The sequence below is a fragment of the Stomoxys calcitrans genome, chromosome 2, assembly GCF_963082655.1.
Source record: "Stomoxys calcitrans chromosome 2, idStoCalc2.1, whole genome shotgun sequence".
In the NCBI taxonomy this organism is placed as follows: domain Eukaryota; kingdom Metazoa; phylum Arthropoda; class Insecta; order Diptera; family Muscidae; genus Stomoxys; species Stomoxys calcitrans.
Genome location: NC_081553.1, coordinates 18,964,296 through 18,992,069, shown reverse-complemented (window position 1 = coordinate 18,992,069; position 27,774 = coordinate 18,964,296). Strand labels below are relative to the sequence as shown.

The 27,774-nt window shown below is 40.8% G+C and overlaps 1 protein-coding gene across 6 annotated transcripts in view; it reads left to right on the top strand.

Moving 5' to 3' along the window:
- Nucleotides 1–27,774, top strand: part of LOC106091387 (uncharacterized) — a 509,131-nt gene that overhangs the window by 420,452 nt on the left and 60,905 nt on the right. For all 6 annotated transcript variants that reach the window (XM_059363454.1, XM_059363453.1, XM_059363451.1 and 3 more), the window contains one exon: nucleotides 2,980–3,717. In XM_059363454.1, coding sequence (XP_059219437.1) covers nucleotides 3,346–3,717 — 372 coding nt within the window. In that variant the 5' untranslated portion in view covers nucleotides 2,980–3,345. The remainder of the gene's footprint in view (nucleotides 1–2,979; nucleotides 3,718–27,774) is intronic.

Sequence of the window (27,774 nt, the reverse complement as noted above, 5' to 3'; positions counted from 1 at the left end):
CTGTTGTTGTATATTTGTTGTTGTATATCTGTTGTTTGGTTGTTATCAGTATTGATGATATGTATGTTTGTTGTATATGTGAAAAAGAGTTCTTCTTTATTGTGGTTCAATGTGCAGCATTCGTATGATGTAGTTAATGCATTGCCAGTAACAGCAACAACAACAACAATAAGATCATTAACTACATTAAACATTATCATTGTCCTGTTACCAATGCCGTAGCCAATGTTGCTGCAGTTGGAAAGTGATGCTGTGCTCAATTGTAAGACTTATAATTAAGTATCTCAACAATAAATGAATGGACGCTTTGGGGGTGTTTATAGAAGCACAATGCAGCATATAATCATTGGAGGGTATTAATAGGGTATAACTAGGAACAATTGGACACATTATAATCGATTGGCAAAATGTGCACAGTTATTAAAAGATTCTGAAAAAATAATAATCAGGCCTGTTTCGGTTTTCGATTTTTCAAAACGAAAACAAAGTTTTGTCTATACTTTCTAAGTTTTCTTCTTTATGATTTGTTGTCGTTTAACGTTTCCCTTACTAGTATATAGAAATTTTGATTACAGTATGCATTCCAATATTCAGATGACAAGATTTGTAAGATATTACGCTAAGAAAATCTTTTGTTTTGCGAATTCAAAAACCGGAATAGGCCTGAATAATTTGTATCAAATTGGTCGGTGATTTAAAAATGTTTTTTTTTTTTTTATTTGCTTTAAACATATTTTTTCCTTGTAGTTCCACCCTATTATCCTACAATTAACTCACTCAAGTGCACAAATCATAAATTAATTTGGCTCACATGGCTACATGGACAGGTGAACATAGTTATTAATTGTATGACTATATGTCCATGTATCACATCTTAACAACCATTGTGGACAACGACATGGTCCGTTCAAAAGCACAAACTAAAAGCGAAACTGGAATATTGACAGTAATGACACATGCGCCTCTGGGGAACAAAATTAAATCCATGAATTAAAACGAAATTTCATGAAGCAAAGATAAAGCGAGAACTCAAATCTTTAAGATGCAATAAAATTAAATCAGTAAAAAAGTAATTTAAACAAAATTTAAAAAAAAATTATTTTTCTTATATTTAAAATTAAAAATTTACCAAAATTTTCCATAGAAAGAAAATTTGACAAAATTTTTTATAGAAGTAAATTTAAGAATATATTCAACAAAAAAATAATTCCTACAAAATTTTGTTTTTAACAAAAAAAAAAAAAAAATTTCTTCAAAAATTTTTTTAGAAAAAAATTTTGAGAAAATTTTCTTCTTATAATTTTAACAGAATTTCCATAGAACCTACATTTTATGGCGTTAAATTATACGATCTCGGCGGCCAATTGGGAGGCCACCGTAGCGCAGAGGTTAGCATGTCCGCCTATGACGCTTAACGCCTGGGTTCGAATCCTGGCGAGACCATCAGAAAAAAGTTTTCAGCGGTGGTTTTCCCCTCCTTTGTGAGGTACTGTGCAATGTAAAACTTCTTTTCAAAGAGGTGTCGCACTGCTGCACGCCGTTCGTACTAGGCTATAAAAAGGAGGCCCCTTATCATTGAGCTTAAACTTGAATCGGACTGCACCCACTAATATGAGAGAAGATTGCCCCTGTTCCTTAGTGGAATGTTCATGGGCAAAATTTGCATTTGCAGGCGTCCAACCGAACTAGTCTCTCAATAAGCCCTCCGCTTTTTGGGCAAAAAAAAGTTGGATATCATCTCACGATAGGACTCACGATTCACAGTTACCTTACGATACGCATCATCTTTGAAGAAGTACGGTCCAATGATGCCACCAGCCTATAAACCGCATCAAACTGTGTCTTTTTATACCCTCCACCATAGGATGGGGGTATACTAATTTCGTCATTCTGTTTGTAACACCTCGAAATATGCGCTTAAGACCCCATAATGTATATATATATTCTTGATCTTCAAGGAATTTTAAGTTGAATTAGCCACGACCGTCCGTCTGTCCGTCCGTTCGTCTGTCTGTTTGTCGAAAGCACGCAAACATTCGAAGGAGTAAAGTTAGACGCTATTTTGCACAAATACTTTCGATTAGTGTAGGTCGGTTAGGATTGTAAATGGGCTATATAGGTCCATGTTTCGATATAGCTGCGATATAAACCGATATTGGGTCTTGACTTCTTGAGCCTATAGAGGGCGCAATTCTTATCCGATTGGAATGAAATTTTGCACGACGGGTTTTGTTATGATATCCAACAACTCTACCAAGTGTGGCTCAAATCGGCCTATAATCTGATATAGCTGCCATATAAACCGATCTTGGGTCTTGACATCTTGAGCCGCTAGATGGCGCAATTCTTATCCGATTGCAATGAAATTTTGCACGACGTGTTTTGTTGTGATATCCAACAACTGTACCAAGTATGGTCCAAATCAGTCCATAACCTGATATAGCTGTCGTAGAAACCGATCTTGGGTCTTGACATCTAGAGCCTCTAGATGGCGCAATTCTTATCCGATTGGAATGCAATTTTGCACGACGTGTTTTGTTATGATATCCAACAACTGTGCCAAATATGGTCCAAATTGGTTCATAACCTGATATAGCTGCCATATAAACCGATCTGGGATCTTGACTTCTTGAGCCTCTAGAGGGCTCAATTATTTTCCGATTTAAATAAAATTTTGTGTAACGAATTCTCCTATGACCTTCAACATGCTTGTCAAATATGGACTGAATCGGTTATAGCCAGACACACCTTCCCAATAAACTTATCTCCCAATTTAGCTGCTTGAGCTCCTAAAGGGCGCAAATTCCTATTTGGGGGAAATTTTACACAATGACTTCTTCTATGGTCTCTAACATTCAATTCAATTATGGTCCGAGTCGGACTACTTTTTTTAAAATAATTTTTTCCCCAATTTTTTATTCTTTTATATAAATTTCTTATTTTTTAATTACAAATTTTCCTGCATTACTTCCGTTACAGTTCTCCGACTAACTAAAGGCCTGAGTTGTCTGTCACCATCTTAGCACCCTTCCATAACGTCGCGATCCAATAATAATTGATGATATGAAGGCAACAGCCCTAACAACCTGTCTGACAGCTCAAACGGCTACCGCAGCGACGACACATCCTCATGACTCAGCCACACCCCTTGTAAGTCATATTGCATCGGCCGCTTCGGCAGCTTCGAATGCGGGCAGTATAGCAACACCGACAAATTCCACCGCCTCTTCGTCCACCTCATCCACAACGAATACGACAAAATTGAAATCGGCCCTTAAGGTGCCCAAAGTGAGTTTTGCTCCGCTAGATTTTGTGCCGCCACCGCATATCACGTGATACGAGAACATGCCGCATAACAACATCGTTTGCGAGTGGCTGAGGGCACTGGGCCTGCAACAATATGCGGAAAGTTTTCTAGAGAATGGCTACGATGAGTTGGAGATATGCAAGCAGATAGGTGAAATCGACTTGGATGCCATAGGGGTGGACAGTGCGCAACATCGTAGCAAACTGTTGAAGAGTGTGCGAACCCTAAGGGAGAAGGGTGCCGCTCTGGTCTATGTGATGATCAATGATCCCAAGGCTTTGAGCAGCAGTAATGAGATTTTGGCAACAGAATGTGATACCCCCACAACCATGAAGGAACTGGAGGCGTTGGTCAAGCGGCATCTGGAGGCAGATGGAATACGGCTGACAGCGCATCCCTATTCGACACCGGTAGGTATTAAAATTTTGAAGCAACCCTTGTTGCACTTTCACTTGCACTTTGGATGAAAGAAATTTATTTCCTGTCACTTTGTTTATAATTAAACTATTTGTCACTTTTGAAAATGGAGTCCTTTGCATATGAAACTGCTCCATTGCTCTGGTGATTTTTCCTTTTGGCCAACTCCTTTTTTTATTTCTTTGCTCAATGAACTTTGATTTTTTTTTTATGGGTCGGTCGTAGTTAGTTCATTCACTTGCTCACAGCTTAATAAAGTTCAGGCAATAAATTTTCACTTAAAACCCTCTTGGCATGGAAAGTTTTTTTCATGCTTCCTTCGTGGAGAGTTTTCTTCTCCATTTACAGCGACGTGATCGTGCCATGTGTCGCTTTTCTATATACATTTTTTTTTTCTTTATACGCTGCGCCATAACCCCTTGAGATTACTTCCGTTCTTTGCCATAAGTTGTGGCCAGTGTTGCTGATGTTGTTGTGGAATGCTTGCGAGTTTCAGTGTGTGATAAATTTATTACACCGTATGCCATGTGACCAAGACCACTAACCAAATGGACTGTAGAATGGCTGGAAGTAGGCAAGGCACAGTGGGGTGAAAAAAATGGCAAATGGCACCATTATTGCAAATTTGACAAAATCTGATGAACATATATATGGGAGCTACATGTGAACCGATTTTGACTAAACTTCTCAGATATTATGGTAGTCGTCGAGGAAGGCATTGTGCAAAATTTTGGCAATATTGTTCAATAAATGCGCTTGCAGTGGCTCTTGGAGTGAAAATCTGGCGATATACATATATGACAGCTATATCGAAATCTGAGCCGATTTCGATGATATTCACAACTAATGTCGAGAGTTATAAGCGAATCCTTGCTGCCAAATTTCGATCGAATCGGTTAACAAATGGGCACTTTTTGTGCAATATTTCTCAAAATCGGACGAACATATATATGAGAGCTATATCTAAATCTGAACCGATTTCTAGCAAACTTCTTTGATAATATGGTGGTCATCGGGGAAAGCGCTGTACAAAATTTCGGCAAGATTGTCCAATAAATGTGCTTGCAGTGACCATAGAAATGAAAATCGGGCGATATAAATATATCTTAATCTGGACCGATTTCTATGAAATTCACCACTAAGGATGAGAGTCATAAGAAAATCCTTCCTGCTAAATTTCGAGGGAATCGGTTAACAAATCACCATTTTATTGCATTATTACTGAAAATCGGACGAACGTATATATGGGAGCTATATCTAATTCTTAACCGATTTCGAGCAAACTTCTCAGATATTGTGGTAGTCGTCGGGGAAGGCGTTGTACAAAGTTTTAGGAAGATTGGTCAAAAATTGCGCCTGCAATGGCTCTAGGAATGAAAATCGGGCGATATATATGTATGAGAGCTATATCTAAATCTGAACGGATTTCCATGAAATTCGCTAGCAATGTCGAGACTTATAAGAAAATCATTTCTGCCAAATTTCGAGAGAATCAGTTCACAAATGACAATTTTATTGCATTATTACTGCAAATCGGATGAACATATATATGGGAGCTATATCCAAATCTGAACCGTTGCTTTTGAATTTAAATTGGCTTCGTCTCTAGGCTGAAAAACATGTCTGTACAAAATTTGAAGACGACGATTGAAAATTGCGACCTGTAGTTTGTACAAAATTTACATGGACAGACGGACAGACAGACAGATAGACAGACAGACGGACAGACAGACAGACAGAACCTAGAATAGCCTTCTACGCGCCTCGATCTTCTGCGGCTTTTCTCAAATCTCTGACACCAAGTTTTGAGACACTTTCACCACATGATCTTTCCATCGAGTTTTTGGCTGTCCCGATTTGCCTGTACTACAGTGGTCGCATTCAATCGATTTCTTCGCCGGAGTTCTTCATTAGTTAAGACAACATGACCTAGCCAATGCAAACCGTTGCATTTTGACTCGTTTAACTTTGCTTTAACGTCCCTACGTCCGTCCCTACGTCCGTCCCTACGTCCGTCCCTACGTCCGTCCCTATGTCCGTCCCTACGTCCGTCCCTACGTCCGTCCCTACGTCCGTCCCTACGTCCGTCCCTACGTTCGTCCCTACGTCCGTCCCTACGTTCGTCCCTACGTTCGTCCCTACGTCCGTCCCTACGTCCGTCCCTACGTCCGTCCCTACGTCCGTCCCTACGTCCGTCCCTACGTCCGTCCCTACGTCCGTCCCTACGTCCGTCCCTACGTCCGTCCCTACGTCCGTCCCTACGTCCGTCCCTACGTCCGTCCCTACGTCCGTCCCTACGTCCGTCCCTACGTCCGTCCCTACGTCCGTCCCTACGTCCGTCCCTACGTCCGTCCCTACGTCCGTCCCTACGTCCGTCCCTACGTCCGTCCCTACGTCCGTCCCTACGTCCGTCCCTACGTCCGTCCCTACGTTCGTCCCTACGTCCGTCCCTACGTCCGTCCCTACGTCCGTCCCTACGTCCGTCCCTACGTCCGTCCCTACGTCCGTCCCTACGTCCGTCCCTACGTCCGTCCCTACGTCCGTCCCTACGTCCGTCCCTACGTCCGTCCCTACGTCCGTCCCTACGTCCGTCCCTACGTCCGTCCCTACGTCCGTCCCTACGTCCGTCCCTACGTCCGTCCCTACGTCCGTCCCTACGTCCGTCCCTACGTCCGTCCCTACGTCCGTCCCTACGTCCGTCCCTACGTCCGTCCCTACGTCCGTCCCTACGTCCGTCCCTACGTCCGTCCCTACGTCCGTCCCTACGTCCGTCCCTACGTCCGTCCCTACGTCCGTCCCTACGTCCGTCCCTACGTCCGTCCCTACGTCCGTCCCTACGTCCGTCCCTAAGTCCGTCCCTACTTTCCTTGTTCCTTGGGGAGGCTTTACGGAATTTCCCGCGGCTAGCTTTATGCCTTCGACAGATATCGTGATTTCGTCAGCTGGAGGAACGGACGGACAGACATTGCTAGTTCCACTTAGGATAACGATCAAGAATATTAACTTTATGGGGTCCCAGATCAATATGGCGAGGTGCTATCAACTGAATAGCTAGATTAGTGTACCCCCATATGATAGTGGTGGGTATAAAAACTTTAAACCAAAAATTTTCTATTAATAGCCGCATTTTCCCATTGCTACCATTATCTATCCTCTTCTCATCCTACTGTGACGTTATCCCTCCACAATGATTTCCGCCCCTGGGGCAATGGCGCGTTTGCATCATTGTTGCAAGAGTGTAAACGATAATCTTTTTCGATAGTTTTACGAAAAAATTTTAATGTTCTGCCCAGATCAAAGTTTCAGCTCATGTCCATTTGCTTAAAGGAGGTAGCGGAGAGAATTGACCCATCCGTGCTGGGCTATGTGTGGCATAGTTGGTTGCTGGTATTTCGGCCTAGGCCACGAAATTTTTCTATGAACTTGCCTGCTATTGTAAAATGATGTCAAGGCACAATGGGATTTTGTGAATTTGTGCTAAAACTACGTGCAGCATAGTGTGCCATTATTTTCAGTGGGGCAAATAAAGAAGTCATCCTTTCTATGGGAGTAAAGCTTTACATATTGCTAAACCCTACGAAAGCCTTTATTAGTAATGACAAGATTATGAACCACGTAGACATGAGTGCCTTTAATTAGATGGACGTCATAAAAATTATTAATAAAATATTCAATGGGGGACAGTAGGCAGAACTTCTTATATTTCATCGACGTTTCACATAAGCAAAGTTTAAAAGTTGTTGACTTTTGTATTCTTGCTCTGTTTGCTGAAATACTTATATGGACCTCTTGTAAGTATTTCAGCAAACAGAGAGAGGCTTACAAATACAAATTTTGCCCATGAACATTCCACTAGGAAACAGGGGCAAACTTCTCACATATCAATGAGTGCAGTCCGATTCAAATTTAAGCTCAATGTTAAGGGGCCTCCTTTTTATAGCCGAGTCCGAACGCCGTGCCGCAGTGCGTTTATTTCACCACTTCTGATCTTCTCATTATCTATACTACCTACATCAGGCCGAGGATGGAATATAACTCTCACATAAGGGCAGGAGCTCCAAAATCATCCTTGGAGCTACTTGACCGGTTTCAACGGAGAGTGATGGTGGTGATTGGGGCCAGTAGGGTATCCAACTTTATTGCTTCACTTGAACATCGTCCGAATGTGGGTAGCGTTGTATTGCTCTATCGTTATTTTCTTGACGTGTGTTCCAGGAATATTCGTCTTCTTATCCCTGACGTTAGGATGTTCACCAGGAATAGAAGGCTTGCCAGGAAGTCACACCCGTTTGTAATTGATTGGGTATCAACCGAACTATGCATAACCGAGAGAATTCAGAATTCGAATAAGAATTGCGCCCTTTAGGTTCTCAAAGAGTAAAATAGGGAGATCGTTTTATAGGTGAGCTGTATTATAGGTGAGCTGTATTATAGGTGAGCTTAGACCGCTTCAGACCATATTTGACACCTATGTTCAAGGCATTTTGTACAAAATTTCACCCAAATCAGATAATAATTGCGCCCTATAGAGGCTCCAGAAGTCAAGATCCCAGAACGGATGGACCGATTCAGATCATATGCGGCACGTATGTTAGAGTTCTTAGATAAAGCCACTGAGCAAGATTTTAGCCAAATCGGATAAGAATTACGCCCTGTAGAGGCTCAATAAATATAATCGGGAGATCAGTTTATATGGGTGCTTTATCTCAATATGAATCGATATGGCCCATTTACAATGCCAACCGCAAAATTTCAAGCACTTAGCTTCAAGCACTTAGTTAGCGTGCTTTCCACAGACGGACAGGTGGACGGACATGGCTAGATCGACTAAAAATGTTATGCCGATGATGAATATATATTGGGTTGCCCAAAAAGTAATTGCTGATTTTTTAAAAGAAAGTTAATGGATTTTTAATAAAACTTAGAATGAAATTTAATCAAAAATCTAAAAAAGGTATATTTTACATTTTTTTTCTAAAGCAACCTAAAATTAACAGCTGATAACTGACAGAAGAAAGAATGCAATTACAGGGTCACAAGCTGTGAAAAAATTTGTCAACGCCGACTATATGAAAAATCCGCAATTACTTTTTGGGCAACCCAATATATAAACTAGCCGAACCGGGCCCGCTCCGCTGCGCCTTCTTTAACTCTCTAATATATTTTTAAGGTGGGACACTTCGCCCTGAATGCGGATATCGAAAGCGTTCGAATCCAGGCGAGAACATCAGACAAAGCGGTGTCTATCCCCCTCTTAATGTTGGCGAAATTTGCGAGGTACAAAGCCATGAATGGTCATTTAAAAAATTTTCCCCAAGAGGTGTTGCACTGCGGGACGCCGTTCGGACTCGGTTACAAAAAAATGGTCCCTTATCATTGAGTTTAAACTTGAATCGGAAAGCTCTCATTGATGTGTGAAAATTCGCCCCTTCTCGGTTCCTGGTGGTAATGTTCTTCCTTAGAGTAATGTTCTCATTAGGGGAGGGATGGCACCTCAGACATTTCGACTCAAATATGGATATCAAATTCGTGCTGCACTTCGAAATCCCTTTAATTTGAGCCCCATATTGCCATGGCCGGTAAATATGAACCGTTTGAAGAGTGTGTTGAGGCTGGGGTGGCCACCGGTACATTGCACTAAAAATAGATATGAAATTCGTTCTTTAGTCCCAACCGAAATGAAGTTCAGTTTAGGGGGTGCTTTAGAGCGTACGCCAAAACACTTGGCTCAAAAATTGGATATCAAATTCGTTTTCTACTCTCAAATACCTTTCATTTGAGTCCCATATCAAACTATTTGACTTATTTTTGAAAGGAAAAGCGCCACCTAGACTTGGACGCAAATTTTAATGTCCGATTCGTAATCTTCTGCCTATTACCTTTCATTTGAGTCCCATATAGTCATGGTCGGCTAATATGCCCATTTGGGGGTATTTGGGGTGGGCGACCCCCATTACTTGGACCTAATGTTTTATGCCATATTTGTAACCTACTGCTTAATACTTTTTATTTGAGTCCCATATTGACACGAACTTCGAATATATCTGTTTAGAGGAGTTTTGGGGTTGGAGGGTCCGCTGGGTACTTGGGCCCAATTTTTAATACCATATTCGTTTTCTGGTCTCTAATACTTTTCATTTAATACCCTTATTGTGCCCATCGGACCACTTTCGGTAATGGGTGGCGTTTTTGCGGTTAGGGGTAGGGACTGCCTCCACCCGATAGCGAAAAATTATAAAGCCCATGTCTCCTTCCAGACAAACGTGACAATCTACGAAAATGTTAAGAAAAACGGTTCAGCCAAATCTCATATTGCCAATAATGGGTCTTATGGCGTTTTTGAGGGGTAGTGTAATCCCCTGTACTTCGATCTGATTTTGTAGGCCAAATTCGAAATCTAATCCCGACTACCTCTCATTAGAGCCTCATATTAAAATGAACGTCTAATATGTCTGTTTGGGGGATATTTGGGGTTGGGGCAGCCCGATGGGTAGTTAGACCCAAATTATAATACCATATTCGTATTCTACTCATCAATGCCTTTCATTTGATACCTACATTGTCCCGATCGGTCCACTTTTGATTTTGGGTTGTGTTTTTGGCATAAGGGGGAGGGTCCGTCCCCCTTCCGATACCGAAGAATTATATAGCCTTTGTTTCCTTTCAGTCCAACCTTCACAATAGGCGAACATTTTGAGGAAATCGGTTCTGCCGTTTTTCAGTTTATACGGTACAAACCAACCGAGTCCCATATATCCGTGATTGGCTGATGTGCCCAGTTTGGGCGTTTTTTTGAGAGTGGCGTGACCCCTTACTCTTCGACATGAATTTGTTTGCCAGATTCGTTATAAACTCTCGCATACTTTTCATTTGATACACATATTGTCTTTATCGGTCCACTTTTTAATTTTGAGTGGTTTTTAGGGGTAACGGTGGAGGGTCCGCCCCCTTTCGTTATCAATAAATTATAAAGCCTATTCCTACTTCCTGACCATAGTCGTAATCTACTCCCGAATACCTTTCGTTTGAGTCCCATATTGTCATGATCGTTAAATAAACCTATTTTAGGGGGTTTTGGGGCTGGGGCGGCCCCCTAGGTACTTGGACCCAACTTTTTTTTATGAAATTCGCACTCTACTCTTGAATACCTTTCATTTGAAACCCATATTGTCCCGATCGGTCCACCTTTATTTTTGGGTTGTACTTTTGGGGTAAGGGGGAGGGTCCGCCCCCCTCCCGATATCAAAAAATTATATAGCCTATGTTTCCTTTCAGACCAAACTACACAATCTTTGAAAATTTCAAGGTAATCGGTTCAGCCGTTTTTGATATATAGGATATACTTTATGGGGTCTAAGACCAATATTTCAATGTGTCACAAATGGAATGAGGAAGTTAGGATACCCTCTTCCTATGGTGGACGGTTGAAATATTTCCTTAAGCTCGTATGAGAATTTTGGCATTGGCATTTTGGCATTTTAATCCCTTGCTAATTTGTTGACAACCTACCGGTTCTATGCTATGTTGTCTTGATTTTGATCCGCTCTTTAAGCCATAGATGGGCAACAACACACAACCGCACATCAATTCTCATGCCCGCGGGCATAGGAAAAACGAACAGAGCACACGGACAGTGTAAGCAACTCGTTTGCCTTCGTTCAGTCGACGCATTGTTGTTATTTTACACAGCTTTATTGTTATTTTACACTTGGTTGATGGGTTGGGATTTAACTCCCCTCATACAAACACAACTGTGTTAGTGTGCCCATCACTGCTTTAAGCTATGACCATCATCATAACATTCATATTCTTTGGCATAATATGTCCGCCCCTCACACAAAGTTTGTGAAAATTTTGACTGAAGAGCTTGTCATAAATCCCTCCAATAATCACTAGAAGCCATTTGGAGTTGTGTTAGAGAATGAAGTTGGCAATGGGAAGGAGGTCGTTTTTATGGATTTAGGCAATGACACTGTTAATCATCCATGATTCTTAGGGCATCAATTCACAGAGAAGTTCACAAAAGAATTGCTACAAAGACAATTGGCCATTTTTGCCCGGAGGCAGCTTTTGTGGACATTAAAGGATGTCAACGGTAATGCAGCAACTTTAAGTCCCTTAACAAACTCATCTCTCATAATAGGCCTAGACACTTATACAACAAAGTGTTGAGTGTTGTGTATAAAAGTAAAGATTCTAAGGCTGCAGTTATATCAGAAGTCCTCTCCCTCACCCCCTCACTTTCTTCATTAAATCGCACTAATCTCAGCAATTTTGAAGAAGTCGGGATATGGTCCAGAAGATGTGATGTGAGATAAAATCACATCCCTCTTTTTCTGTCATCCATATCCGTATCTCTTATCTGTCTGCAGTTTAAGATGTGATTTTTTTCTCATTTTATATTGACAGCATCTAAAGTGGGTACATGTGTGTGTGTGTGTTTGTGTGTGTGTCATACATATAATGCTGACGACATGTCAATGACCGTTGGATTAAGCACTGAACGAACCAATGAACATTGCTGAAATAAACATCTTTTGATGCTTTCGTGTTTGTTTGTTTGTGTTTGCGTGTGTTTTTTGTTTTTGCTATTTTTCTCACCATTAGTCTGGTAAGCCTTGCCTTGCTTCATGTGGTTCCTTATGTTCACATGAATGTCCTTAAGTGCGTCTACGTGCATCCGTGTGTGAATGAAAGAGTTTGTTTGAGTGTTTGGTTGTATGTGTGGGAGCGGGATATGTGCCATGTTAGTACTCGAATCTGTCCATAAGCGTTAAGTAGATTCAATTATATTGTCTACGTGGTTACACTCATGAAAATGTTTTGAGTTTAAAATGTTCACAAAAGTAAAGAAATAATAGAGAGGTCATTAGAGCTTAGAATAACAGACAAGGTCAATGCTCAGCCAACAATTGACGAGTGTTGGATATGCTTTAGAGATATGGAGAACACCATAGCGCTGAGGTTAGCATGCCCGCTTATGCCGCTGAACGCCTGGGTTTGAGTCGTGGCGAGAATATCAGAAAAACTTTTTTAGCTTGGTTTTTCCAGTACTACATTTGAATAGAAGTCATGTAAAAACTTTTTCCCCAAAAAGGTGTCGCACTGCGGTACGCCGTTCGGACTCCGCTATAAAAAGGAGGTATCTGATTAATTAAGACTTCTACTCTGGTCCCCAATATCTGATTCAAGTATGGTCCGAATCGGTTCATAACCTGATATAGCTCCAATATTATAGCAAATCTTATCCATTATCATTTGTTCGCCTATAGAGAGATAACAGACGAAGAGCTTGACAAATGCGATCCTCGGTGAAAGGTATATAAGATTCGGACTGGTCGAACTAAGCACGCTTTTGCAGAAACTAATTCTGCTTTAAACAGAAGCCGTGCAGAGAATTTCACACGCTGGAGGCCCAGCCGAACTAAACACATTTTTACTCGTTTTATTCTTTCCTATTTTTCTGACCTAGTCTTTTCACTGGTACTGCCTGATTGTTGATTTCTGCTTCAACTTGTTTGGCTGTTCTTTTTCTGCAAGTGTTACATGTTATTAGGCCCAAACGTTTTTCGGGTGTACCATGCATTTATCTCAGCTAAATTTCGCTTTCCCACGCCGTCTTGTATGCTTGAATACGCGTTGCAATGTTGCAGCGGCAACAATGTAATTATTTTTCAAGTTGTCGAACGTGCATGATTATCCTCCCATTTTGCGTACTTCTCACTTTTCGTGCTTGGCTTCCATGTGGCAGCGATTTTTTGTGTTCTTTTTGTGAAGCGTTTTAACCAAAAGCAGCTGTCTGTCTGTCTGCCTGTCTGTCCGTCTGTCCCTGCATTTATGCTCATCCGCACGTTTGTCTGACCGAGAAGATTGTCTTAAGAGATTCTCTCTTCTTAAGTCAGCTAAAACAATATTTACAAAAGTACAAAAGTTTAAAGTGCATTATGGCATAATGTGCACGTTGCTGGCTGGCTGGTTCTAACTGCGAGTATGATGACAAAAACAATGGAGGACGAAAAGGACGATTTACCCTCCTTAGGGGATAAAGAAAAGTTAAAGTTGAAGTGGAAGTGGAAGCTGCTGCTGCAGAACCAAGAAATTAATAAAAGTATATTTATATCTGTGGCTAGATCCTTTGCCTCTCTCAACCCGCTCTTTCCCTTTGAGCGAAATAAAAAAACTTTTGTGGCTTCGTTTCTCTTCTTGCAAGAAGGCCAACATCTGAGAGCGAAACAATTATTTACTGCAAAAGTTGATAATTTGGGTTTTGAGGCGTACAATGGTTGTTGCTTTGCTTCTTTTGTTTTCAAGCGGAAACCAAGGAAACGGAAACGGCAACGACAACATTCATACTCACTGTACCAACAATTAAATAGGAGGCAAATAGCTTTTAAACATTTCTGTTACCCCTGGCAACTACTACTTCAAATTCTAGTTATCTTGGTCAGATTTTTGTAAGGCTTATGACAACTGAAGAGATTTAATCGTAGTTTTACTTTAACTGCACAATTCTCAACGAAGCCACTTTAGTTGCCGCTGTGTGTGCGTTTTTTTTGTTGCATCTTTGGTATGTCAATAGTAAAGCGGTCGACCATTCACTACCACCCAGGCGGCTCGTTGTGCCACATGCATCCATGATGTGGCAATTGGAAAGAAGCCACAATTATGTTTTACCTCAATCCAACGACAGTCATTGACATGCTTGTCCCTGAACCAGTGACATATTTGTGTCACACACACATATCCACACTCTCATTCATATAGGCACTCACATAAGGTGTGCATGCTTGTGTGTGTGTGTGTGTGTGTGTGTGTGTGTGTGTGTGTGTGCTTTGCATTTTATTTATCTTCTTTTGTGGCCATAATCGTAAAAAATCCATAAAAGTTCCTCCTTCAAAATGTTATGCAAATGCTTCAAGTCTCATATATGAGTGTAAGGTCCTTTTCTGCATTACTGTTATTTGTTAGTTTGTGTGTGTGTGTGTGTGCACTTGGGCCTCGACAAATTCATTTGTATGTCTTTGCCACATTCGAGTGCTGAATAATTTTTTCTTTCATGTTTGACACACAGTCACTTTGCTATTTGCATTCACCATTCAATTCAATTCAAAGTGCATTCATTGGTGGTGTATGTGATGGTTTTTCTTTAGGTGCAGCTAACAAGTTGCAAGTTTTAATGGATTTATATGGAAAAAAGTTTTTTTTTTTTTACAAATTTAGACGACATTTGGTCATTTTTCTCATTATTTTGTTATAATAAAATTTAAAATTTTTTTTTCATAAGATTTTGTCAATATAAAGGGTGATTTTTTTGAGGTTAGGATTTTCATGCATTAGTATTTGACAGATCACGTGGGATTTCAGACATGGTGTCAAAGAGAAAGATGCTCAGTATGCTTTGACATTTCATCATGAATAGACTTACTAACGAGCAACGCTTGCAAATCATTGAATTTTATTACCAAAATCAGTGTTCGGTTCGAAATGTGTTCATTCACCGTAACGTTGCGTCCAACAGCATCTTTGAAAAAATACGGTCCAATGATTCCACCAGCGTACAAACCACACCAAACAGTGCATTTTTCGGGATGCATGGGCAGTTCTTGAACGGCTTCTGGTTGCTCTTCACTCCAAATGCGGCAATTTTGCTTATTTACGTAGCCATTCAACCAGAAATGAGCCTCATCGCTGAACAAAATTTGTCAAAATTTCGAACCGAACACTGATTTTGGTAATAAAATTCAATGATTTGCAAGCGTTGCTCGTTAGTAAGTCTATTCATGATGAAATGTCAAAGCATACTGAGCATCTTTCTCTTTGACACCATGTCTGAAATCCCACGTGATCTGTCAAATACTAATGCATGAAAATCCTAACCTCAAAAAAATCACCCTTTATATTGGGTTGCCCAAAAAGTAATTGCGGATTTTTCATATAGTCGGCGTTGACAAATTTTTTCACAGCTTGTGACTCTGTAATTGCATTCTGTCTTCTGTCAGTTATCAGCTATTACTTTTAGCTTGCTTTAGAAAAAAAACGTGTAAAAAAGTATATTTGATTAAAGTTCATTCTAAGTTTTATTAAAAAATGCATTTACTTTCTTTTAAAAAATCCGCAATTACTTTTTGGGCAATCAATAAAACTTCTTTTTATACCCACCACCATATACTAATCTAGTCATTGCGTTTGTAACACCTCGAAATATTTGTCTTCCTTAGGTTTGGTTGAAAAGAGGGTGCAGATATTAATTCGCCCCATGCCATTATGGACATGCACCTAAGCCAGTAAGCGGCTTGTTGGGCGCTCTAAAAACTATAAAGTAAACTCTAAAAAGAAAATTTTTAAGTTAGGAAGTCCGTGCTACTTACAAAATCCTTAATTGTTTTCATTCCCCTAAGTTGGTTCAAGTCTAGTATTGTATCTCCACCTAAGTGCCGGTATCTGTTGGACGCGAAAGCCGGGCAATGACAAAGGAAATGCTCCAACATCTCATCATCTTCCCCAAATGCCCCACACATGCTATCACTTGCCGCACCGATTTTACATATGTCAGCTCGTAGTCCTATGTGTCCCATTATGATACCAATAGCTATACTGACCACCTTCTTACTTCCTTTCATCAATAGCCTCGTATTCTCACGATCTGGATCCCCCACATAGGATTTTCGCCGTTTTACCGACCGTTTCACTGTTCCACAATAGTGCATGCGCATTCGTCGCCCACTCCCTTAACTCGGACTGCGTCGACCCGAAAGGCTTCGGATGAACCAAGTTTATTGACGCAGTCCTTTGGCCTTCACCACCAAATCGTTTGCCCTTTCATTTCCCCTTACTCCGCTATGGCCCGGCACCAAAACGAAGCGGTCTTTGTCATCCTCAGACAAGGCGTTAATCTCCTTCCTACACTGCAAGACTGTTCGTGACCTTACCGTCCTGGTTGTTATTGCCCTTATGGCAATTTTATTGTCGGTAAAGATGTTCACACTCGACGTCCTCGCGTAAGGACCACACCTCCTCACGCATTTCGTGATCGCCCGGATCTCCGCCGTATTATGGTCAGGCAGTCTAAAACAGATCTCAGTCCCTTGGTTCTCAATGTATACTCCCAGGTACACCCTGTCCTCGAGCTTTGATCCATCCGTGTTACATGATCTTCCAGATGGCAATACTAGGGTTCCGTCAATCCAAGACTGTGGCGATGGCAGCAGTGCCTCCCACTCGACCTCAAGGTTCATCTCAGGTATCCGATGGGAAACCTCTACCCTTCTTTGGTTCTCAATGTAGACCCCCAGGCCCACTCTGTCCTCGAGCTTTGATCCATCCGTGTTACCTGATCTTCCAGATGGCAATACTAGGGTTCCGTCAATCCAAGACTGTGGCGATGGTAGCAGTGCCTCGCACTCGACCTCAAGGTTCATCACAGGTATCCGATGGGAAACCTCTACCCTTCTTTGGTTCTCAATGTAGACCCCCAGGCCCACTCTGTCTTCGAGCTTTGATCCATCCGTGTTACATGATCTTCCAGATGGCAATACTAGGGTTCCGTCAATCCAAGACTGTACCGATGGCAGCAGTGCCTCGCACTCGACCTCAAGGTTCTTCTCAGGTATCCGATCGAAAACCTCTTCCCTTCCTTCCAGGTTTCCTATCGTCGCCTCGATTATACCGCGATGGTATGATCAACAAAAACAAACCTCCTATAAAATTTGGGAATGCTTTTTTTTGCTTCTAATAGATCTGGCGAAATCAATGAATCCATACAAATACAGTGGTGAGACCTAACCCGCAGCGGAGTAACCGACTGAGGGGCCCAGAGAGCACGCAATTTTGAATATCCCTAACCAACGACAGAGTCGATATGATTACTCCAAGTCAGAGTGGTATTAATAACCATGCCCAAGTTCTTTGCATGAGGAACGATTTGCAATCTAGCATCGTTAATGAATATACCGACATCACATGAAAAACGAGACAGCCTGTTTCTGATAACCACACACTTGAACTTTATAGGGTTGAGATACAGGCCATTGGCTTTCGCCCACGTGCTGACTCTTGACAGATCATGATTAAGCAGACGTATGTTTTCAGCAATCTCACCGCTCGGACTGCCGATATATATCTGTACATCGTCAGCGTACATATGTACCTCACAATAAGACATTTGACTCGCCAAGTCATTACTGTACAATGAAAAGAGAAGAGGACCCAGAATTGATCCCTGAGGAACACTTTTCAAAACAAGCAGAGGTGACGATACAGAAGACTTATAACTGACGGACTGAGTGCGGTGTGACAGGTATGACAAAATAAAACGAACGGACGTAGAAGAAAAATTCTAAAGATGTCTCATCTTATCACATAACAAGGAATGATCCAAATGCCTTAGAATGGTCAAGAAGAACAAGGAAATTTATCTTGTCATTCTCCAAATTGACCCTGATCCTCTCAGTGACCTCTGCCAAGGCAGTTACGCAGCTGTGGTTTGGTCGAAACCCGGACTGTCTCACATATAACAAAGAGTTTTCGTTGACAAGAGACGACATTTGCAAATACAGCAATTTCTCAAAGACCTTTGACAAGTAACAAAGAATCGCAATTTGTCTATATTCCATGGAATTCATAGGCAGTGGGATGGCCTTGGCATGCTTCCACGCTAATGGAAAATAACTCGTGGTCAAAATCCTATTACATGAGGAATAATAAGGGGGAAAGTCTTACAAATCTAGGATCAATGCCATCACTTCCGACAGCGATAGACTTTACAGTCGCGACACACGCAAGGACATCGGCGGCTGGCATCTATGGGACATAAACAAAGACATTATTAAGCCCATTGATGTCCAAGTTTATTGAACATCTATTAGTATCTTCCCCAATTCCTATGTCTCGAATAACCTTCCAAGTTCTCCTGGAGTCTATTGCAGAAGTCTGTAATAGTAGTCTTTCTTGGCTATCTTAATCAACTTGTTGACGTGGTCTCTTGCTGAGCGAAAGGCATCATGTAACTCAGGCGTACTGAAACGTCTCCACCTCGAAATATTCATCTATGACCCCATTATGTAGATTTATTCTTGATCGTCTCAACGCTCTGAGTCGATCTAGCCATGTGCATCTGTCCGTCCATCTGACGGACAGCTATCCGCTTGAGATTTTGCACAGATACTTAATATCGATGTAGGTCCTTCAGGATGGGTAATATCGATTCAATGGGTCATATCGATTCAGATTTAGATATAGCTCCCATATAAACCGATCTCTCGTTTTGAGTTCTTGAGCCCTAACACGGCGCAATTGTTGTCCAATTTGGCTGAAATTTTGCATGTAGTATGACTGTTATGACTTCCAATAACTGTGCCAAGTACAGTCCGAATCGGTCTATAACCAGATATAGCTCCCATATCAACCGATCTCCCGATTTGATTTCTTGAGCCCCTGGAAGCCACAATGTTTGTCCTATTTGGTATTTTGTTATGACTTTTAATAATACTGCCAAATACGGTCCAAATCGGCCTATAATCTGATATAGCTCCCATATAAACCGAGCGCCTGATTTGACTTCTTGAGCCCTTGCAACCCGCAATGGTTGTCCGTGTTTTGTGTTTTGTTATGACTTCCAACAACTGTGCCAAGTAACGGTTCGAATCGGTCTTTATCCTGATCAACCGACCTTTATCAACCGATCTCCCGATTTTACTTCTTGAGTCCTTAAAGCCTCAATTTTTGTCCGATTAGGCTGAAATTTTGCATGCGATGTTCTGTTACAACTTCCAAATACCGCCAAAATCAGTCTTTAACCTGATATAGCTCCCATGTAAACCGGTCTCTCGATCATCCTAGTTCGGTTCTTAAAAGCTTTAGTATTTCCGTTTGGAGGTGTTTTTTTGGGGTCTTGAACCCAAATTTTTATATAAGATTCGTTTTCTACTTCCAACTTTCTTTCATTTGATACCCAGGACGGAGAGCGGACCTTCCCCTTACCTCAAAAGTACCACCTAAAAATAAAATTGGACCGATCGGGACAATATGGCATTGAAACGAAATGTATTTGGGAGTAGAATACAAACTTGATATCAAAAGTTGGGTCCAAGCACGTAGGGGGCAGCCCCGACCCCAAAACCCCTTCAAATAGGCATATTGGTCGTCAATGACAATATGGGACTCATCATCCTTGTTTAATGCACGGAAGACTCAGTGCTGCTAGTTGTCACACAAACGATTTGCTGACCCATTATGATCATCTTTGTCTATCAACGGTGTAGATGTTGAGCAATCAGAAGCTCTTCATGTTCTGGGCATGAAAATACAAAGTGATGTCCGTTGGGCTAAACATGTATTCGAAGTATCGAAAGAAGCATTCAATAGTTTAGGCTTCCTTAAACGGTGTAAGAATTACTTCACTCCGTCTGATCTCCTTAACATCTACACCACTTTTATAAGGCCGAAAATGGAGTACAACTCACATGTATGGCCTGGAGCTTCAAAATCATCCCTGGAGCTACTGGACCGTGTACAGAGGAGAGCGATTGCGTTGATTGGGGACAGTAGGGTATCCAACTCTATTGCCTCCCTTTATCATCGTCGCATTGTGGGTAGTTTGGCGCTGTTCTATCGGTACTTTCATGGTGTGTGTTCATCTGATATTCGTCTTCTTATTTCTGATGTAAGGATGTATGTCAGGGATACTAGACATTCCAGGAACTCACACCCGTTTGTAATTGATTGGCCAGCAGAACGCACAATGCATTATAGAGAGAATTCCTATTTCGCCTGAACCATTCGTATGTGGAATCGACTTCCGGCTAATGTCTTTCCCACGCACTTTGACATCCAAAGATTTAAGACAAATGTCAATAAGCACTACTTCCTTTCCCCCCTCCAAATCCTAATTTCCTCTCGCCAACGCAATGCACTGCATTCATAGGGGACATCCCCTGCGTGTTGGCTGATTACGAATATGTTCTGGTAGGAGCAATAGGTTATATGATTTGTTGATATTGGAAGGGGGCGGTATCTCCCCCGTTACGCCAAAAACACCACCCAAAACCAAAAGTTGACCGATGGGGACAATATGGGTATCAACTGAAAGGTATTGAAGAGTAGAATACGAATATGGTATTAACAAGCGAAAGCGTGCTAATTTCGGCCTCGGCCAGTTCGAACCTTTTATACCCTCCACCATGGATCGCATTTGTCGAGTTCTATGCGTGGTATCTCTTTTTGGGTAAACAAAGAATATTGAATAAGAACTGTTATGCTATCGGAGATATATCTAGTTATAGTCCGATTCAGACCATAAATGAATGCTGAACATTGTTGAAGTCATTTTGTAATATTTCAGTTCATTCAGATAAGAATTGCGCCTTGTAGGGGCTCAAGAAGCAAAATCGGGAGATCGGTTCATATGGGAGCTGTATCACGCTATTGAACGATTCAGACCATGTTGAACACGTATGTTGAACGTCATGAGAGAAGCCGTTGTACACAATTTTCTGCCAGATCGGATGAGAATTGCGTCCGCTAGAGGTACAAGAAGTCAAGATCCCAGATCGGTTTACATGGCAGCTATATCAAGTTATAGACCGATTTGTGCCATATTCGGCACAGTCATTGAAAGTCATAACAAAACACCTCATGCAAAATTTCAGTCAAATCGGACGAGAATTGCGCCCTCTAGAGGTTCAAGAAGTCAAGATCCAAGATCGGTTTACATGGCAGCTATATGAGGTTATAAACCGATTTATGCCATATTTGGCACAGTCATTGGAAGTCATAACAAAACACCTCATGCTAAGTTTCAGTTAAATCGATCGAAAATAGCGCCCTCTAGAGGCTCAAGAAGTCAAGACCCACGATCGGTTTATACGGCAGCTATATGAGGTAATAGATCGATTTATGCCATATTTGGCACAGTCATTGAAAGTCGTAACAAAACACCTCATGCAAAATTTCATTCAAACCGGACGAAAATTGCGTCCTCTAGAGGCTCAAGAAGTCAAGACCCAAGAACGGTTTATATGGCAGCTATATCAGGTATATTCCGATTTGAACCATTCTTAATGCAGTTGTTGAAAGTCATAACAAAATACTTCATGCTAAATTTCAGCCCAATCGGATAATAATTGCGTCCTCTAGAGGGTCAAGATGTCAAGACCCCACATCGGTTTATATGGCAGCTATATCAGGTTATCGACCTATTTGAACTATTCTTAGCACAGTTGTTGAAAGTCATAACAAAACACCTCATGAAAAAAATTTCAGCCAAATCGGATAGGAATTGCGCCCTCTAGAGGCTCAAGAAGTCAAGACCCACGATCGGTTTATATGGCAGCTATATCAGGTTATAGTCCGATTTATTCAATATTTGGCACAGTCATTGGAAGTCATAACCAAACACCTCGTGCAAAATTTCAGTCAAATCGGACGAGAATTGCGCCCTTTAGAGGAAGAAGATCGGTTTATATGCCAGTTATATCAAAACATGGACCGATTTGGCCCATTTACAATCCCAACAGACCTACACTAATGGAGTGTATTTGTGCAAAATTTCAAGCGCCTAGCTTTACTCCTTGGGAAGTTAGCGTGCTTTCGACAGACAGACGGACGGACGGATTTGGCTAGATCGAATTAAAATGACATGACGATCAAGAATATATATACTTTATGGGGTCTCAGACCCATATTTCGAGGTGTTACAAACAGAATGACGAAATTAGTATACCCCCATGCTATGGTGGAGGTTATAAAAATCAATTTGTGTTTGTTTTGTCTGTTCCGTTATACGCAAAAACGGCTAAACCGATTTTCTTGAAATTTTCACAGATGGTGCATAATGATGCCGTGGTGAAAATAGGGTACTACGTGTTTTTAATATCTAAAGGGGAGGCGGACCCTCCCCCTAACCCTAATTTTTAGAAACGCTAGATCCCGGAGATGGGTGGTGTGATTTGAGCGAAATTTTGTGTGCTCTCTTAAAGTAACATAAAAGCGAAATTTTGGTATCCAAATTTTGGATTGGGGAACTAGGGGGGCCGCCCCACACCCAAAACCTACCAAACATATATATAGTCCAATAGACAATATGGGACTCAAATGAAAGGTATTTAAGAGTAGAAAACGTATCTGATATTCAATTGTCGGACCAAGTGTTTGGGGGACTACCCCAACCCCCAAAACACCCCCAAATCGGACATATTTATCGACAATGGCAATATGGGACTCAAATGAATGGTATTTGCAAGTTTATTGCGAATTTGATATCCAATTGCGAGACCAAGTTTCTGGGCGTAGAATACGAATCTGATATCCAAATGTTGGACCAAGTCGGACCTTACCAAAAACACTCACCAAAGGGGACAAATTTACGACCATAGCAATATGGGGCTCAAATGAAAAGTGATTGGGAGCAAAACACAAATCTAATATCAATATTCGGGAAAAAGTGTTTATGGGCCACTCCATCCGCATAAAACCACCCAAATAGGAGGTATTTGCTGACCATTGCAATATGTGGCTCAAATAAGAAGTATTTTAGAGAAGAACAAGAATCTGATATAAATATTCGGACAATACATATATACGGGAGCTATATCAAAATCTGATCCGATTGAGCCAAATAAGACATGTACCTTGATTACAAGAATACGTGGACTCACAGACGCCCGATTTGAACTTCTAGTGTCACAGCTAGCACATTTATTACCCAATCTTGCCAACATTTTTTACAACGCTTTCCTCGACGACTAACACAATATCTGGGAAGTTTGTTCGAAATCGGTTCAGATTTAGCTCCCATATATATCTTTGTCAGATTTTGTGTAATTTGCAATAATGTTGTCATTTGTCAATCGTAGTTCTTACAGTTTGAAAATATTTGCTCGAAATTCGATACGGATTGTTTAATAACTCATCTGAAAACATCTGTCGCGATTCATCAAAATTGGTTCAGGTTGGGGTATTATACAGTCGGCACCGCTCGACTTTTGCCCTTTCTTACTGGTTTTAGTATTATATTGTCTTGTTTCGGAAATCCCAAAACATTCAACAATTTTTTATTATTCCATATTCTTTTCTCCCTTGGTTCACTTTGGAACTTTCCCCTCGGTCAATAACAAGTCGAAGCCTTATGGTTAAAAACTGAAAAAGTAAATAAAATTTAATTTCCACTCGTAAATCTTATGATGGCCTGACCTGACTGACATGGCATGACATAACCCATGTCTAGTGTGGCTTCCGATGGGCAAACGTTCATTTGTGCATCACACGCACTCTATCTATCCACTCGTCCATTCATTCATTCATCCTTTCATGGCATATTTCTTCCCTCCTTTCGATGCACACATTGAGCGACTGCAAATAACAAAAAAACAAGAAAAAGTGCCACAATCACCGAGGAGGTAACACCACTTGGCTATGGTTGGGAATTTGGCCAATTTGCTGAGATCCCGACCGTAGCGTCTATCCATTCAACTTCAAAGAGCAAACATTGACTGTTGACGAGGGGCTTCTTGTCGTGTTTACACATTTCGCGTGCCAAGGTGTATGCAAAGTTGCTTGGGTAAAGGTGGTAGCAGAGGTGTAGGTGAAGCTGCTCCAAAGGGGTTGTTAACTCTGGGCAGGACAACCACATCCCGTTTTTTGGCCTATTTACTTTGCGTGAGCCAAACATGGCTGTTGTATTGGTTCGGCTCAAAAGTAAGTAATTGGGTGCTGCTGATGTTAGATGGTAACAGTTGCAATTTGGGCCTTAACGAGGAGGAGAGCTCAAGGCACAGTGCTGAACAATGGGGATATTTTGAACATTGAGAATAAAAATAGCAGAGGTAAATGTTGTTTGAAAATTGGAGAGGGGAAAATTGATCCAGAATGTTCTCCAATATCTCACACTGTCTTAGAGATTGTCTATATTGCTGAGATTCATTTATTGCCTAACGAAGCACAGTGTGATTTTCGACCTAATTTTGTTAAATCGTAAACTGAGGTATTACCTCGTTCCAATTTTTAGTCTCCTCCAAGATTTTCACGACTTCATTCTCTACTTTTCTACTCAGTTTTTCTATGACTTTGCCCCACTGTTATCTGTTCCTGTTCAGAAATCCTGAAAGTGTGTTTGACGGCTCTTTCGTTAAATTTGTGTCGTTTTTAGCATTCACCGCTCTTAGAGGTGAGCACTCTTTGCTGCATCCATTCAAAGTAAATATGATTGCGAATACCTTTGTAGGTCCCACTTCATTCCTAGTTAGCCTCATTCCATTTCCAGGAGATTAACTTAAGGACATGGTTTTTTTTTTGTGCCAACCTTTTCTTTCTTTACGTTGCGGTTTTCAATACCAAAAGGCCAAACGCAATGCATTGGCAGAAAAAGAATGATTTTTTCAAGCAAAAAAAAAATAGTCTAACTAACCTTCTGGGTCAGTCCAACTTGGCCAGTCAGTCACAACCACAAGCGGACATGATATTTGCTTTGCCAAGGCTTCAAGGTAAGCGAATAATAGGCGGTTTGTGGTGCGATTTTATCTTCTTCTTGTACTTCTTCTCAGTTTTCATAACCATATTCATGATGTCCTTTGTCCTAATTCCATTTTTTTGGTGGTTTGTCATTTGATCAGTGTTGTTGACGGGCACTCCAGGCTTTTCTGAAAAGAGGGAAACAAAAAACCAAGGAAGCCATTCCAAATGAAGTCATCATGGGTATCATTTACGCCAAATATGAAAGATAAGGCAGTTTTTTTCTTAACGAATAAAGGAATTGGACTTTCACCTTCAAACTGCAAATATTGATAGTTTTTTTTTTCATAAACACAACTGCAATGGCTTTACACTGAAAGGTAAGGGAAAGTGAAAACATAAATAAGCATTTGTATACCTTTCACCATACAAGGGGGGTATACTAACTTCGTCATTCCATTTGTAATCTCATCGAAATGTTGATCTAAGACCCAAAAAGGAATATCTATTTTTGATAGTTTTGACATTCTAAGTCGATTTAGCCATGTCCAGACATGGTTCGTATGACAATTTTTTAGGTTTTCGTGTCAAAAAGTTGTAAACGTCGAAAACGTTACATCTTCTTATATATAACAAAAGCGTGCTAAGCTCGGCCGGGCCGAATCTTATATACCCTCCACCATGGATCGCATTTGCCAAGTTCTTTTCCAGGCATCTCTTCTTAGGCAAAAAAGGATATAAGAAAAGAGTTGCTCTGCTATTAAAACGATATCAAGATATGGTCTAGTTCAGACCACAATTAAATTATATGTTGGAGACCTGTGTAAAATTTCAGCCAATTCGTATAAGAATTGCGCCCATTGGGGCTCACGAAGTAAAATAGAGAGAACGATTTAAATGGGATCTGTATCGGGCTATATACCGATTCAGACCATAATAAACACGTTTGTTGATGGTCATGAGAGGATCCATCGTACAAAATTTCAGGCATATCGGATAATAATTGCGACCTCTAGGGGTCAAGAAGTCAAGATCCCAGATCGGTTTACATGGCAGCTATATCAGGTTATGAACCGATTTGAACCTTATTTGACACAGTTGTTGGATATCATAACGAAATACTTCGTGCAAAAATTCATTCAAATCGGATAAGAATTGTGCCCGATAGAGGCTCAAGAAGTCAAGACCCAAGATCCGTTTATATGGCAGCTATATCAGGTTATGGACCGATTTGAACCATACTTGACACAGTTGTTGGATATCATAACAAAACACGTTGTGCAAAATTTCATTTCAATCGGATAAGAATTGCGCACTCTACAGGCTCAAGAAGTCAAGACCCAAGATCGGTTTATATGGCAGCGATATCAAAACATGGCCCATTTACAATACCAACCGACCTACACTAATAAGAAGTATTTGTGCAAAATTTCAAGCGGCTAGCTTTACTCCTTCGGAAGTTAGCGTGCTTTCGACAGACAGACGGACGGACAGACGGACGGACGGACGGACATGGCTAGATCGACATAAAATGTCGCGACGATCAAGAATATATATACTTTATGGGGTCTCAGACGAATATTTCGAGTAGTTACAAACAGAATGACGAAATTAGTATACCCCCCATCTTATGGTGGACGGTATAAAAATTTTTAGCGGTGGTTATCCCCTCCTAATGCTGGCGATATTTGTGAGGTACTTTGCCATGTAAAAACTTGTCCCCATAAAGGTGTCGCACTGCGGCACGCCGTTCAGACTCGGCTATTTAAAAGAGGCCTCTTATCATTGAGCTTAAACTTAAATCGGACAACACTCATTGATCTGTAAGAAGTTAGCTCCTGTTCCTTAATGGAATGTTCATGGGAAAATTTGCATTGCAATAAAACTCTCCAATGCCAATCGTAAACGATTATTCGGTTGCCGGACCAAAAATTATTCTCTAGTCTCTCTCCTACTAGAGAGAAGGGTCACATAGACCAGTGATGGGCAAAAATACTCACACTATTACACATTATTGTGTACCTAGATAAGAAAATAATCCCAAGCAAGACCATGGTTTTGCACATAGACATAATCTAACACACCAAAATGTTTTTGACTGTGCAAATGACAGTCATTATGTTAAGCAGCTTGAATAATCGGATGTTTTCACCTTAGGTACAAAAATGCTGATATATCCAATGACAAAAATTATTAGAGCAACAGACAAATGGCTGCCAGGTACGAGAAAAAACAAGAATTTTTAAGGCACACACATTTTTGGGTAATATTAACGCGATAAATCAATATCCATTACAAAGTTGTTATTTAAATGTGCCAAAACAGCAACGTCCATAAGTCATTTTTGTTTTATTTATAGCATAACGAATATAGGAAACCATTATAAAAAACCATAAAAGAGTTGTGCGAAAATGGAGGGCCTTTAATATAATTGTGTATCACAACATCGAAATAAATCCAAATTAACTCTGAAAGAGATTAAATTAACAATTTAGATCTGCTTATAACTGGTAAAACTTTAACGGGGATCCTTCTCAATATGCAGTATGTTTTGTAAAATTACAAAGGATATGCATAATTTTTAAATAGAGAAAAACTGGTTGAAA